Here is a 15,418-nt window from a genome sequence, read left to right as displayed (position 1 = left end):
TTGACGAGGATTGATAAGTGGGTTTTGTCAGAGGTGTATTGTTAACGTGACAAGATTTGTGTTGCGATTGGAGCAACTTTGGGGACTTATCATCCTATTGACGAGGATTGATAAGTGGGTTTTGTCAGATGTGTGATATTAACGTGACAAGAAGAATTTGCGATCGGGTAATTTTGAGGACTTATCGCTCTATTGACGAGAGTCGATAAGTTGATTTTGTCAGAGGTATAGTGTTAACGTGACAGGATTTGTGTTGCGATTGGAGCAACTTTGGGGACTTATCATCCTATTGACGAGGAGTGATAAGTGAATTTGTCAGAGGTGTATTGTTAACGTGACAAGATTTGTGTTGCGATTGGAGCAACTTTGGGGATTTATCATCCTATTGACGAGGATTGATAAGTGGGTTGTCAGAGGTGTATTGTTAACGTGACACAAATTGGGAGTGATGCAAACTGAATGCATACTCTGTGGGGATTATGATCGTCAGAAGTGTAATGTTATCTTGACGATGTGAAAGATTCGTTACTCTTAATCCAGTGGATTCCAAGTAATCAACCCCCAGTCTTAATTAAGACTTAGCAGGGGAATAAAAAAGAGATAGACAAGGCACATCACCTAGTGGGGCACTATCCATGAAGTCGGAATAGAGTTACATCACCAGGTAGGCCATTATCTAATGAGTTTAACTATCAGAGGTAACTGTTAACGTGATAGTTTTTTAGACATGCCATCCTATTGAAGAAGATTGGCAAGTTGATGGACTATCAGAGGTAACTGTTAACATAATAGTGTTGTGGACCTGCCATCCTATTGAAGAGGATTGGCAAGTTGAGGGACTATCAGAGGTAACTGTTAACGTGATAGTTTTGTGGATTTTATGGTTGACAAAGGTATTCCATTGAACATGATAACTCAGAAAATTTATTATTCATAAACCAACCCCCGGTCTTGAACAAGTGCAGGGGGGAAAAGGAGTAGACATGACACATCGCCTAGTAGGCCACTATCTGGCGAGTTAGACTATCAGAGGTAATTATTAACGTGATAGTTATTGGAGACCCGGCATCCTACTGAAGAGGATTAGCTTCAGTGGCCGTAGTATCTTCCCCTTCTGACTGAGAAGATTGGGCTTGGTCCGATTGCTCTGGAGAGGGTTGGGCTTGGTCCGATTGCTCAGGTTGATCCTGCCTACTTTGTTCTTCAGCTTTGATCCTGGCAATGATTTTTTGAGCCTGCTCGCCTTGAGAGATTAGTTGTCTCCAAGAACGGCATTCTGCAACTCCTATTCGGGCTAGGAGGTCGGTTTGCAAGTTGTGTCGACAGGTCTCTACTAAGGTAGATTGTGTCATACCTGACGAACACCGGAGAGCCATGGATCGGAATCTTTTGACATAGGCTTTGACGGACTCCCTCTTCTTCTGCTTAGTAGCAAGAAGGGTATGGATGGAGACTTCTGTATCCTCTTCAAAGAATCTTGACAGGAAGAGTCTCTCTAGATCCGCCCACTTTTGGATACAGCCCGCAGGCAGTTTCCTGAACCATTCAAAGGCAATTCCCTTGAGGGTGCCAATGAATCATCGAGCCAGTATGGCATCGTTTGATATTACATTTCCAGTCTGTGACTTGAAATGATAGATATGTTGGTTCGGTGATCCCGTGCCGTCAAAAACTTGTATCGTCGGGACTTCAAATTTTGGAGGATAAGGGGCTGCATCCCATTTGGCAGGATAGGGCCTGATAACTCCCTCATCTTGGAGCTCGCTTCTGTTAGCAATGGCTTTGAGGCGGGCTTCCAATTCTTCCATTTTGGCAGACTGAAGATTCTGCTCGTTCTCAGTCTCTCTTCCTTCATCAGAGGAAGATTCCAGGCTATGGGCTTCTTGGTCAGAAGCCGCATCATCAACCACTTTTTCCTTCCCTTTGCTTGTGTGAGGTCGGGATGAAGATGCTTTTTCTCTCCGGGATGATTCTTGCCTAAGCGGCGAATTTGTCTCCTGAGATTTGGCCTTGTCTGCGACGATTTGAGTCAACATGGCCATGAGTTCATTGATGGCCTCCTGTTGAGATTTGAGCATGGCCTCCTGCTCATCAAGTCTCTTTGAAAGGTCTTCAGAATGTTCTGCCATGTGGGCGAAGCTCTCATGCCCAACGAAAGAGCTTGATGATTAGGACTCCGCAATGGCTGAGTGTTCGTCATCGGAATTAGTTCCTCTGGCTAAACTCCGATAGTTGATAGGAGGAATGGCTCCTGTACGCGTCCGAGTGCGTTAGTAGACTCCTTCAAACTCGTTAGTGATTTCTCTGATGCTTGGAGAACGATCTGCCTCTGACTCGTCAGAACTAGGGATTGACGATCTCCCTCTGCCAACCATGTTAGAAGTGACTCCAAGGTATTCATCCCCTAAAGTCTTCTTCCTGTGAGAATGTCGTCGATTATTAAGCAAAACGACGTTCGTTGGTCGGTTGAACATCGATAGCAATTCCCGCAAGTCAGAGACTTGGGATGAACCTCTCACAGAGCGTGAGGATAGAGATGGAACCCCCTGTCCGTTAAAGGATGAGACTGGTTCCTGGCAAACATGAATTTTAAATCCATGTTGATCATTTTGAACACGACGAATCACATCGCGTTCCAAAGAAGGAACACGAGGGTCGTGTTTAGCTTGATTAACGCAAGACCAAAGTCTGCGTTTTGCCAGTGAAACACAGTCCTACGATCTGCGTTCGGATTCTGAAACGCACTCCTGAGAGTTGCGTTCAGTTTGTGGAATGCATTCCTAAGAGTTGCGTTTTGGTTCTGGGACGCACTCTTGAGAGTTGCGTTCAGCCAGATCAACACAGGTTTGATATCTGCGTTTAAATGTTAGAACGCACTCCTGAGAGTTGCGTTTTGGTTCTGGGACGCACTCCTGAGAGTTGCGTTCAGCCAGATCAACGCAGTTTTGAGGTCTGCGTTTTGATGTTGAAACGTGCCTCTGAAGGCTGCGTTTTGATTGCACAACGTACCACTGAGGGCTGCGTTTGGCATAAACTGAGCCCACTCCTTTAGAGGAGGGGTTACTCGAGTAATCTCGGCTAAAGGAGAGGGATTCCTTCGGCATAGAAGCAACAATTGGACCTTTAATCTCCTTAGAGATTTTGCGGGTCTTGCGCATAGCCTTGGGGCTAAGGGATCTGGAGGAGAGGGCCTCCTCGTACTTGGCTTGATTAAACTCGATAATCAGAGTTTCAACGGTCATTACAGTGAGATGAACGTCGGATTGCGCCACCACTTCTTCGTCAGAGAAGCTAGTCCCCAGCAGAGTCGCCATCTTTTGTTTGTTGGAAATTTGCAGTAAAAAGATAATGAAAGAAAAATTGACTTGTATTCCTCTCAAAATCAATTATAATTTGGATTCCGATTAAAAAAGAGAGGAGAATGAATTTGATTCTCCTCTTTGTTTAATTCTGGGTTCTTCACGGTGGCGATGAGATGCCTCCCTCGAATGCTCGTGTCGAGTTTGCTTCTCGTTGACGATCCGAACGTCTTGATTCACTGGAACGTGGTCTTCTCCTCACGATTTGACGCTGTGGAGAACTTGCATGGCAAGTCTAAAACTCTTGATGAGTTGATAACTCTGATCGAGTTTGAAACTCTTGAAAAAGAGTTGATTTGAACCGAGAATCGGTTCTCAAGCCAAGGCCGAAGGCTCCAAGGAATGCTCCAAAGGATGAATGCTCGATCCCTTAACTCAATTGAGTTTCTGGTATTTATAAGGGATTAAGGGTGGTAACTACCCCCTTAATCCGCTCCTAAGTGGGGCAGAAATCCCTCAGATCGTGGGATAAACGGTTGTTAAGCCGTTCAACTTGTGTTTGAACAAGTCAAACGCCTAACTTGGCGTTCTGGGCCTTAACTCTGCGCCTAAGGCTTGAGGCGCAGAGTTAAATCTCTGCTAGAGATTTGAAACGCAGAGGCCGCACGCGTTCTGTAAATTGGAGACGCACAGTTGGGACGCAGAGATGAATTCCGCGTTTTGACATCTGAGACGCAGAGGTGAACTCTGCGTTTTGGCATCTGACGCTGAGGTGAACTCTGAGTTTTGGCATCTGACGCAGAGGTGAACTCTGCGTTTTGGCATCTGACGCAGAGGTGAACTCTGCGTTTTGGCATCTGACGCAGAGGTGAACTCTGAGTTTTGGCATCTGAGACGCAGAGGTGAACTCTGCGTTTTGGACCTGGAACGCAGAGTTGAGTTCTGCATGAACTATGCGTTTCGAGTTTGGAACACAGCTACGGCCTCTGCGTTTTGAGTCTGGAACGCAGCCACGAACTCTGCGTTTTGAGTTTAGAACGCGGGAACGACCTCTGCGTTTTGAATCTGGGATGCAGAGGTGAGCCTTAGGTGGGCTCGGTGAGCTTCAAGCTAAGCCCGATGTTCTGACGAAGTCCAGTCTTGCAGACGGACTTCAGAACATAACTTGCTGCGAAGAACAGGTCATAACTTTCAAACCGTAAGTCGGAATTGGACGAATTATATATGAAAATCGGCTATCTCGACGAGACGAGGCCATCCGAACCAAGCCAAAGGCTTTGGTTCGCTTCCTCTGTTTTGCCAAATTCCTTACGAGTTGAGAGATATCTGCATTCTAATATGAAGAGACCGTCAATTTGTAGTCTCTTTTGCTAGAGCTTTGCATAGATCGTCCTCTTGTAATCTTCGTCTTGGCTCCTTGAAAATATGAGAGTCGTCAGATTGTAACTCCCGATGTTGATTGTGATTGCTTGTAGACGGTAAAAAAAAAATACCTCTGATGAGCCTACAGGAAATTCGCCCACAAGAAGTCGCATGCCTAAGCCGCATGGCCGTCAGATGTGTTCGGTTCCAGATTCGCCTGAATAACCGACTCGCTTGCACGAGTTGAGATCAGTTGAAGTTCGCCTCTTACTCGACTCGCCCGCCCGAGTCCAAAGACGAATCCGCCTGCAAACCTCAAGGCCACTAGTACAGCTGGGTATCCGCTACCCCACGTGCTGGGATGGGCCATCCCATCTCTCTCGACCCGAAGGGAGAGGGCACAGTACCCCCAGACCGTCAAGCGGCCGCTCACAGTACGAAGGCCTGGACAGGTGTCGAGTCAACCTGAGCATTCATAAATGCGACTCACCTCGGCTGTCTGAGTCAAGAGCTGGATCCGCCGGCACTCGGCAAGTTGGCTAGACCCACTCGAGTACTGTGCACCTACTTCGCCGCCTCTCCTGACCGGAAAGGAGAAAGCACCGTGCTCAAAGCACGCCGGGCGGTCACGCACAGTACGAGTGATCGGACAGACACCTCATCGGTCTGCGAACTCATAAATGCGGTTCATTAATGCTGGTCAAGTCCACTCGGATAGCAGACGGCCGTTGCCTCATATACAAGGATGGGCCTTCCCATTTTAGGTGACAGGACATAAAGCACAATCCCTCGAATGACCATTCATGGTATCGAGGAGCAGCTAGACGTCTCTGAAGAAGATGTGGTCACATCCCATAATTCAAGGATGAGTCAAGCTGTCCTTCTTCCATTTAAAAGCCCCTTCCAGCACACTGGAGGAGAGGTCGCAAAACTTGGAGAAAAAGAGTTGAGACCAAGCTCTCTGCATAATCTTTGCATTGCAGCATCACTGTTTAGTTTCGAGCTCCGATCGCCGGCGAACTAAGCAGACCCGAACTCCATCGATTCGAGCTTCTACTGCGAACTGAAGCTCTCCAGCAACCTCGATCGAACGGTCCAAGGGAAGCAGACTCGACACGAGCATCGAGCGAAGCGTCCTATAGCCACCTAAAGTCCCCACACAAAACAAAGAGGGCTTTCCCTCTGCTTCTGTTGTAACCATTTGATTATTAGTTTGTAATAAGCTTTCTTGTTAATACAAACGAACACTCCCTGTTTTTTCGGGAAATCAAATTTACACCATACAATGCTGTTGAATTAGAGCTTTCATCAGTTGTCGTGAAGGTCGTCAGATTGTAGCCTTCTACGTGAAAGTCCTTAAATTGTAGTCTTCTGGAAGTCGTCAGATTGTAACTTCCATCATCGGTGTTTGATGGGGGATCAACTATCTATTATGATTTTTAGACAGCCTACAGGACCTTCCTTATAGATTTTAATTTTAAAACAATTCTTAAATGTTTAAAACTCTATCCATAACATTTAAAGGTAGAATATTCTTCCCATAACAATTAGGATAGAAATAGAATTGTATTACATATAAACATCTTCTAATGACATTAGTGAGACCAATTAGGTCCCATATCGAGAACCAATTATTAATCAAATTAATAATTTTAATTTAATAATCAAATCTCTATCCGACCAACTGTTCATAAAAGCTCTTCCATAATATGAGATTAAATATTCGTGAATAATATTATCTTACATTCAGTCCCCTCCAGTAGGGCTGGGCGTATTCGGTTCGGTTCGGTTTTAAGCCCAATCCGCATCCAATCCGAATTTTTCGGATTCTCAAAACTTTCATCCAGATCCAGATTTTTTCCCCTTCATCCGAATATTCGGCCCAACCGAAATTCGGTTCGGTTCGGTTCGGTTTCGGTTTTGAACCGAATTAACTTCATTTCTCAAAAATCTGGGTAAGTTTTAGTTAATTCCAAAACTGAAAAGAAGCAATCAAAACTGAAAAGAAACAATCAAAACTGTACTAAGCCACTTAATCAAATTGTATGATCTGAATATAACTAGTTTAATACACTAGGAGGACCATGTAATTATGTAGCCTTTTTTAGAGAAAGAACAATGTTTGGCAGGCACACACACCTTTTGATGATTTTTGTTAATTTTTAGCAGCCTTTTTCTCATCAAGAATTATCTTATATCCTTGACAGCCTATACTATAGGTTAATTTGATATCCAGCACCAGCAAGCTGTATTCATGTTATCACTGAAATTTGACCAAAACACTAAATTTATCCTTCAACCTCAACATCTTGTATTGATTTACGGAAATCTCACTTAACTTTATCAGCGTACTCAAATATATGTTAGTATAAACTCCACCCCATAATTCTTAAATGCTAAACATTCAACCATAAATTTTCTTCACACCCAAGGCTCGCAGCTATTTTTTGTTTAAGAATTCGGTTCGATTTTTTTTAGGCGGTTCAGGGGTTCAAACCGGATCCAGACCGGTTTAATTCGGTTCGGACGGTTTAGAGACTTCTTCTCATCCATTTAATTCGGTTCGGTTAACCGATCCATTTTTTCGGGCGGTTTTTTCGGTTGAACCGGTTTGTTTTGGTTTTTGCCCACCCCTACCCTCCAGTATCAATTTATTTTAGGAAACTTTATTAAACAGGATGAATCACCTATTTGCTCAATCCTAAAATTGCAATCTCATGAACATAAATAAAAAATTATTTTAAAACATTAAAATATTTTATTTTATAAGAAAATAATTTTAGAAAAATAATTTCAAAAAATCACCCGTCGACGGGAATTTAATATCTTCACGGGATATGCATAATAAATTAACTCATAAAAATGAGTATATTGGATCCTATCTAGATATCTATTATTTTTCTAAATGAAATCTAATAACCCAACATTTTAGGTTGTATAACACTTGTAAAACAAGCTTAACCATCATATCAAAGTATTAGATTACCAAATCGAAAATGATAATATCATCAAGTCTAAGGGACCATGTAACAATTCGAATTCTCTATCTCTTAGGTGACTCGTCCTAGAGAGTCCAAATAAGGTCTTATACTACACATATCAAATATGCGCTTATGACATACACTCGGGGAATCTTCATTCCCGATAGTTGAGATCAACCATCACATCTCATATGTCGTTGTCATGCATAATAACCTGTTATAACAAAGCTATCATTTACTAGTTATAGGTTAAGCACAAATTTAAGAAATCTCTGAATTAGATCATATCTCCAAGCAAGTGACCATCACAGTGCATGATCTAACAAAATAATCTCTAAGAATAATATAACAATTGTATAAAAGATACCCAAACAACATGTGTAATAATAAACTCAATTAATATTCAATAGAAAATATATTGGATGTTTAAGAGCATATAACACTACTCTAGCATCATCCCCCATCATCGTCCTCAGACCCCTGATGAAGCCTCGTGTCTATCCTCAACAGCCTATAAAGAGGGAGGCAATGGATCCGAAACAGAGGACCAGCAGGCTTTTTGGGGACTCAGGTTCTTTGAACTCAAAAAACTAAGAAGTCATTCTTTTCTTCAAGTTGCTTCTAAATAAATTCTAAAATGAGAATGTACCATGCATGGACCTCAATGACCTAGGGATTATCCCCAAACCTCCCTCAAACTCATCCTCTAACTTGACCGTCGGAGGTACCACGGGGGAAACACGCCCCGTACCCCGACGTTCCTTGTGTGTGCAGGCCATCAGTCCACCCTGTGCGCTCAGAGCTAGGCATAAAGTCGAAGGGGGAGTCGGCTCCTTTATCCTTTATCATCCTCCCTCGGTAGACAACCTCCCCCCTATTGAATGTGTGATTCTAGACATCAACAGTAACAGTGTTTGGATTTTTATTTCTTGTGTTTGTTTGAACATAAAAAAGGAAATGGAAATCAGCCGCAATAGTAACAGTATTTTCAGCAATTAAACAATCTGTTTTATTCACAGTCACTGTTTCAACAGTGCTTTTAGTAATTAAAAATTTATTGAAGTAATATTTACAAGTATCTTCAGATGTTTTTTGTGTAAAAACACTTTTCTAAAAAATCTAACGTGACATCCTACGTGACACCCTCATTTCTTTAAATTACAAAACGAAACAAATATGTGATTTAAAAATCGGTTGAAACCAAAATCCTATGTGGCAGGGGAAGATCTCTTGAAATATGAAGTGACAAGGGTTTTTTCCATTTTTTTAGCAAACAAACAGCCCCTAAATCAAAATGTCTGCTTGGATTATTTGTTTTGCACAAGAAAAGCAGAAACTAGCTTTTTCAAGACCCGACAGGCGCACGGGCGTAGTACTAAAGGTTTTGCACAAGAAATTAGTTTTGCAATCAAATTTGTTTTTTTCCCACATTCAGCTTGGTTTGCTTATAATTTTTAGGAAATAGGGCCAGGAAACCCCTGCCGCGTCAAAAATAACAAGAAACCCCATTTTTGAACTTTTTAGTTCAAAAATAGAGTTTCCTCATAATAGGGAATAAGTATGAATGAATCATTTCTCAATGGTTTCCTCTTCTTTTTTCTCCCCTTTTTTTACAAACAATAGAAAAGAATGAAAGCACAATTTCACGCTTGATTTAGAACAAGAAAGTTCTTAAAAACCCATGAAAACGGGTAGCAATAGTACTTTTATGTGGATGTACGGGTTCCCTCTTTTTTCAAGAAAACCTCGTATGAAATTGTACCCCAAACTGAGTTGCGACTCACTGAATACATCTCTATGGTTTTCGGTGGTCTTTTTTTTTTACCGAGATAAAGAACCACAGTACATTTTGTCCCTGTTGGAGATATTTTAATAAAATTGGACTACCCGGGTAAATCATTCAAGTAGTCGTCATGATGGCCAGCAGAGCATAAGATGAACTAAACGAAATTTGGCACTTCTGAATTTGTCACGGATCTGCATCCTGAATTGAGAACTTCGTTAAGCTTAATAAACCCCGAGAGAAAATAAATCACTCCCAGTAACAATCTTTCAACACGAAAAGCTAGCAGAAGTGAGATAACAAAACAAATCTTTCTACAGTCGCAACAAGACTAACAACAAGAGGACCTTGCGCTCATATTGCAGGAGGAAGTAACTGGTGAAGACAGTCCATGATATTTAATGTGCACCAAATAAATGTTAACCATTGAATCCGTACATGAGTCCTAATGTTCACTAATCTGACGGGTTAACATCCATTTTGTGCGCATTTAATGCCATGTCCCAAAGAACAGTTTGATACTTTCTCATATTGAACAAGGCAAGGCACAGAGGAGTGTGCTTTGGGCTCTCTAAACACCCTCAACATAAAATCAAACGTATGAAATGACATTATTTACAGTATCAAGACCCGAGTGCACGGACTAGCAAAATATGTAATCATACGCATAGAATGAAAAACTGGAGCAACCAGAAAGAACTTCCACAAAAACAAAAGAGGTCGAACAAAGACGAAAAAAAAATTGAACGGATGCGGCGTTGCAGTTGATCTGAATGGGCAAAAAACACTCGCTCCTAGCTCTGAAGCAGCCCTCTGGCTGGAGATTGAAATCTCGGAGCTGCAGTAAGAATCAAAAACAGGAGCCAAAAGATAATAGCCGGTGTCAATACTGTATCAAATTTTAAATTAAGTGAACAGCAACGAGATTTCTCTCCAAATCAATATGATTCCGGTTAGAGTACTCAATACATCATAAACAATTTGCGTAAATAACTAACAAACCCTCACATGTTAAAATTCATTCTAACTTCAGGGTCTGTTCCAGCTTGAACAAATAAATATGGGCATTATTAAGCTGAGTCCTGTGTTGTAATACATTACTATAATTGAATTGTAAAAAACAACAGTTAATTCTTTAATCCAGTCTTGAACAAATAATGCCAACATTAAGCTCAGGCTTTCCACACATTTGACATTGTTAATTCTATAAGAGTAACTTTTAATTCCTAATAGTATAACTTACCGAGTCCAGTGGCATCAGAAGTCCGCATGATTCTGAGTCGTTTCACCGTGTCCAAGAACATCCTATTTATCATGCAATTGGATAACAAGTAAATTAAACTGAGAAAAAGGGTCTAAAAAGTATCAAAACAAACATCCTCTTCAAGATTCACGTTATAAAGTCAAAATAATTAACTAAAGAGTTACAAACTACAGTTGTTTTTTCTATCTAAAAAGTATCAAAACAAACATTTCTCAGTTTCTTACTTAATTTCATTAGAGAACAAACATATAGATAATCACAATATCTTTATTAAAGTAAACATAGCTTCGAAAGTTGTTTTTCCTATCTAAAACTAAGCCTAGGAAGGACAAATTTTCAAAACAACATGTTTAGAAACTTTAATCTCAAAAAACGACCTATTTAGAAATTATTTACCAAATTCGACCCAGTTGGCTGAAACTGAGTCAAATTTGGTAAAAAAATTACAAAACTTGAAATCATGTGGAGTTTGAGCACCAGATAATCAAGTTCGCGGGGGAGGGGGGGGTGTTAAACTTTACGGGACCTGAAGTCCAGGTCCTGTGAAGTTTAGTATTTTTCACCAAATTCGACCCAGTTTCAGCTAGTTTGGTAAATATTTTTCAAATAGATCGTTTTCTTTTTAGAATTTAGTTCCGAAATTGGGCTAAATTGAAAATTTGTCCACCTAGGAAACCATGTTAGTTTTTCCTATACACCAAAACAAGATGATTTTTATAGAACAGATGCATAGTCTCCAAAATTGTCTCGTGTTATCGAAACCCCTATCCAACGAGTTATGTTGTTAACATCAGAACAATCAAAATGTGGGTAATCATACCCCCACGGAACGTCTCCGACAAGCATCCAATCCCCATCCTTGTCTTCGTAAGTCAGTGCAAAATCAGAAGAGCCACCCAACAGCTTCGACGCCTTCGACGCACCTACAATCGTAATAGAAGATCAATGTAGAATCAGGAAACGTTAACACACCCAAATCCACTCCTAAACAAGTACCAAGGAGCTGAGAAAAAGAACTTACCGAGCCCAACGGTGGGCCTATGGAACATGATCTCGAGGGCCGAAGCCAGCGTCTCGTAGGACCGATGGGAGCTGAGGTCGACCTTCCTCCCGATCCGGTCCCCGTCCATGTTCACTTTCACGAACCGAGCAGCTCTCGCGCTCTCGACCTTGCTTGCTTCGTTTCCTTGGCTCTTGGCGTTGGTGCGCTCGCCGTCGTCGCTTGGGTTTTGATCGTTCTTCTTGGTTTCGACGTCCGAGGAGATTTCTTTGGCTTGGTTAACCAAGCTGTTGATCCTGAAAGCTCTTATCGGTGGCCACCCGACGACCACTTGACTGTTCACGAGTTTGAGAACTTCATTAAAAAAAGGAATTTTTACCCAAGAATCAAAACACCAGTAAAAAAGAGTTTTATTACTGATAACACGTGAATCTCTCGGTCAGGATACTGTTTCTTTGATTTTTTTTTTTTCTTTTCTTTTACTTCCTCCGATTTTTCGCTCATTAATTAACCTATGTCTCCTAATGGTCGGATCACAAATCATTTCAAAGAAACCAACAGAAGAACAAAAATATTTTCTCTAAACGTTAGAAAATATATTTGTAAATAATAAATAAAGAAACTCACACATGGAAAAAGAACCAAAAAATGCCGAAGTAAATTCTCGGAGGATTAAGCATCGAATCGAATAAGAACTAAAAATTCTATCAATAAGAATAAAAACTAACAATAAATACAGGTGCATATTAACTAAATAATTAAAAACTAAATTATTAAAATAAAACCAAAAAACTAAAAAAAATAGGAACTAAGGAAAACCCAGACATCCAACCAAAGAAAAACTAAAAAATAACTAGTGCAAATCGAAACCCATCAAAGAAATCCCTCAAAAAAATTATCACAAAACAGCCCGCTAACCTTTGTTTAGCTCCCTCTGACGACGACACGGACGAAGAAGACGACAGCGGCGACGCACGTGACCCAACCGCCGCCGGAAAATCCTTGGCCGTCAGAATCCGGCGACATCCGGTGAGCTTCTTCGATCCCAAGCTCAGCCCCAGCTCCAGCTCATCTTCGTCTCTCTCCTCTCTCTCGTCGTCGTTGTTGATGGCTGAGCTCGATTCTGAGAGACCCATGAATTCTTTCCCCATTTTTTTCCTTGATCGTATTTTTTTCTTTTTACGTCTCTAGAGTTGTGGTGGGGGTTTTAAGGAGGAGGGGGCGGTGACGGGACTCGAGTTTTTTTTGTGCAGTGGGGTTTGGGGAATCGTGAGGAGGAGATGATCACGTGAGGAGGGGGTGACAACGGAGAGCCGTGCGATATGACAAGTGTCCAGTTTTGGTGAGTTTCTGATGGATGTTGGTTGTTTCTGTGTGGTTGGTTTTTTTCCCTCGTTATTTTCTTTTTTAGATTTTCTGCCTACGGCTGTCATTTCCTTTTGACGAACTGAAATTTTGCACAGTACTCCCGGTGCTATTCCTTATTTGAATATTTCATCGGCGATAATTTAGATAAACATCCTTTAGTATCGTCTAGTTTCGGACAGGCCCCCTGTGGTTCTAATTGTTCAAAAAGACCCCTGCTCTCTTTGCCTAAGTATGGATAGGTCCCCTCCATTAATAATTTTTGATTTAGCAATTAGGAGTCTACGAGGACAATAGAGTTAAGAGGGCCCACCCGCCTCTACGAAACCCTTTTCCGACTTTTAGGGGCTGCTTGGTTCGTTTCCTAGATATAGAAAAATTCATTTCCATGTATAAAAACATAAGTTTTGAGTTTTCTAAACTTTTTCAAGAAATAGATTGTTTCGCTTTGGTTCGCACAAAAAATTGGTGGGAAACCAATGTATTTATTTTTTTGTGTTTGGTTCGCATGGAAAAAAAGAGAAAACTTTTGTTTATATGGTAAAAAACTGACGTGGCTGCAGTTTTCGTCGATTTCACGAGTTTGAGGAAGGAATTGGGGGAGAGGAAAAAAACTGATGTGGCGGCGATTTTCACCGAGTTTCCATTCTTCAACCCTAGCGAACCAAAGATGGAAAAAAATCGTCGGAAAGCTTATATCCTACGTGACCACGAAAAATCTGATATGGAGACGGTGTAAAACTTTTCCACCAAGTTAAAAAACGAACCAAACAGCCCCTTAGCTTCATCAAGGGGTCCACCCACTTAATTAGAGGGCTTTATTTATAACAAGGCGATATTATTGGGGTCTATTTCTAGTTAAATATTGCTTGTTCTTGTTTTATAGTTTGTGTGCTTAGAATATTCATTAACTCTTGTATCATATTTCTTTTTTGACAAATCTAGAGTATGTTTGGCAACCTACTTATTTTTACTTTTACTTGTAAGTATCTTTTTACTTATAAGGTGTGAAGATCGTGTTTGATAAGGGTCTGCTTTTACTTATTTTCAACTTATAACTAGGGGAAAAATAAGTCAAGACTCTCCAACTTATTTTTTTCGGACACTTATAAGTAGATCTACTTATTGATGTTTGTTGATGTATGAAATCACACTGTCAAATAAAAAGGGTTGATTAAATTGACTGAGGTCTTCTAACTCTGCAAATGTCTGATTTTTTTAGCAAGATGTTCTTCCATGCACAAGTAACAAATCGTAAAATGGTGGTAGGGTTTGGTTCCTCGGTTGTTACTCCGACGATCAAGTCAGCGAGTTGCTTGTGTGAAGAAGTAAAATGGACTGTAGTAGTTCTTAAGCACAGAGAGTAATAGCAAATAACTTACCTTATCATTGAAAATAATATCTCCTTTTATAATAGTGGAATGAGGGGTAGGATAGTAACTTATGTCGGGCATGGACTGACGGTCAAGTCAGTTCAACTTTACAAGTGTTGACCGACGAGTAGAGAAGAGATCACCTTGATGTTTAATGCGAAGTGATGGGGGGTGCGGTGTTGACATGGTCCGATGTATCATAATTACTATTAGGGGAACATAGGAATAATGAAGTCCATAATGCATTTAATGACACTTATTGCGAGGTGATTGATCATCAATACACAGGAGGGGGCTCGAGATGTTTCGTCGTCTCTCTACTCGTCGGATAGTCAAAAAGTACCGTCTTTTGAGTCACCCTCGCAAGGTGTCGGCCGATTGGTCGACCGAGTGGAATGGTTAAGCAGTCGACTCAGCTAGAGGACGACACGTAACACCTTTCGTTAAAATATGACATCTTTCGAGTTGTCCTCACCAGATGTCGACGTATCGAGTCGATCGAGTTGGGCTTCTGATTACCTTGAGATGCCGACTTGATTATGCATAATGTAGGACACTTGTCTGCCATTGGTTGTAGATTATTTTCCATCGCTAAAATGACCATAACAATGTTAAAAGACTATATTGCCGTATAGCAAAAAAAAGTAATAAATAACTTATAATGAATCATAAAATAAGTAATAGCCAAGCCCTTATTAGTATATTTAAGTTTTTTCTGTCCTAACATATGTAATGTCAAGTTATTCATTCAATTTCTAAAAATGGAAAATCCTAGTATTTCTTTTATTTATAAACCAAGGATCTGGTTAATACTGCTTATCTAATTTAATAAAAACAAAGCTAAATTCAAACCCTAAAACATCATTATAACTTTAGAGCTTGAGCGTATAATGAAGACTTCTGACATGATATAAGGGCAATACAAATTTAATTCACACTGAACAAGAATTTAAAATAGATTTAGACAAAGAACAGATATTGTTGTGCGAAT

General features: G+C 40.8%; 1 protein-coding gene across 1 annotated transcript; it reads right to left on the bottom strand.

The window, feature by feature from the left end:
• Positions 9,957 to 12,913, bottom strand: LOC109850676 (auxin-responsive protein IAA10-like). Its single transcript, XM_020420734.1, has 5 exons — positions 12,608 to 12,913; positions 11,711 to 12,024; positions 11,510 to 11,612; positions 10,669 to 10,730; positions 9,957 to 10,263 (listed from the first exon to the last, which is right to left on the bottom strand). Exons 1-5 carry the CDS (start codon positions 12,838 to 12,840, stop codon positions 10,220 to 10,222), a joined length of 756 nt encoding a protein of 251 aa, XP_020276323.1. The 5' UTR covers positions 12,841 to 12,913; the 3' UTR covers positions 9,957 to 10,219.

This window comes from Asparagus officinalis, chromosome 1 (assembly GCF_001876935.1).
Source record: "Asparagus officinalis chromosome 1, Aspof.V1, whole genome shotgun sequence".
Taxonomy (NCBI): Eukaryota; Viridiplantae; Streptophyta; class Magnoliopsida; order Asparagales; family Asparagaceae; genus Asparagus; species Asparagus officinalis.
The sequence above is the reverse complement of the archived record's forward strand: the minus strand, read 5'-3'. Positions and strand labels throughout refer to the sequence as shown.

Coding starts and splice junctions, on each gene's coding strand:
- LOC109850676 (XM_020420734.1), bottom strand. CDS start 12,840: ATGGGGAAAGAATTCATGGGTCTCTCAGAATCGAGCTCAGCCATCAAC. Junction 11,613..11,710: donor TAGGCCCACCGTTGGGCTCG/GTAAGTTCTTTT, acceptor TTACGATTGTAG/GTGCGTCGAAGGCGTCGAAG. Junction 10,264..10,668: donor TTCTGATGCCACTGGACTCG/GTAAGTTATACT, acceptor TTCTTACTGCAG/CTCCGAGATTTCAATCTCCA.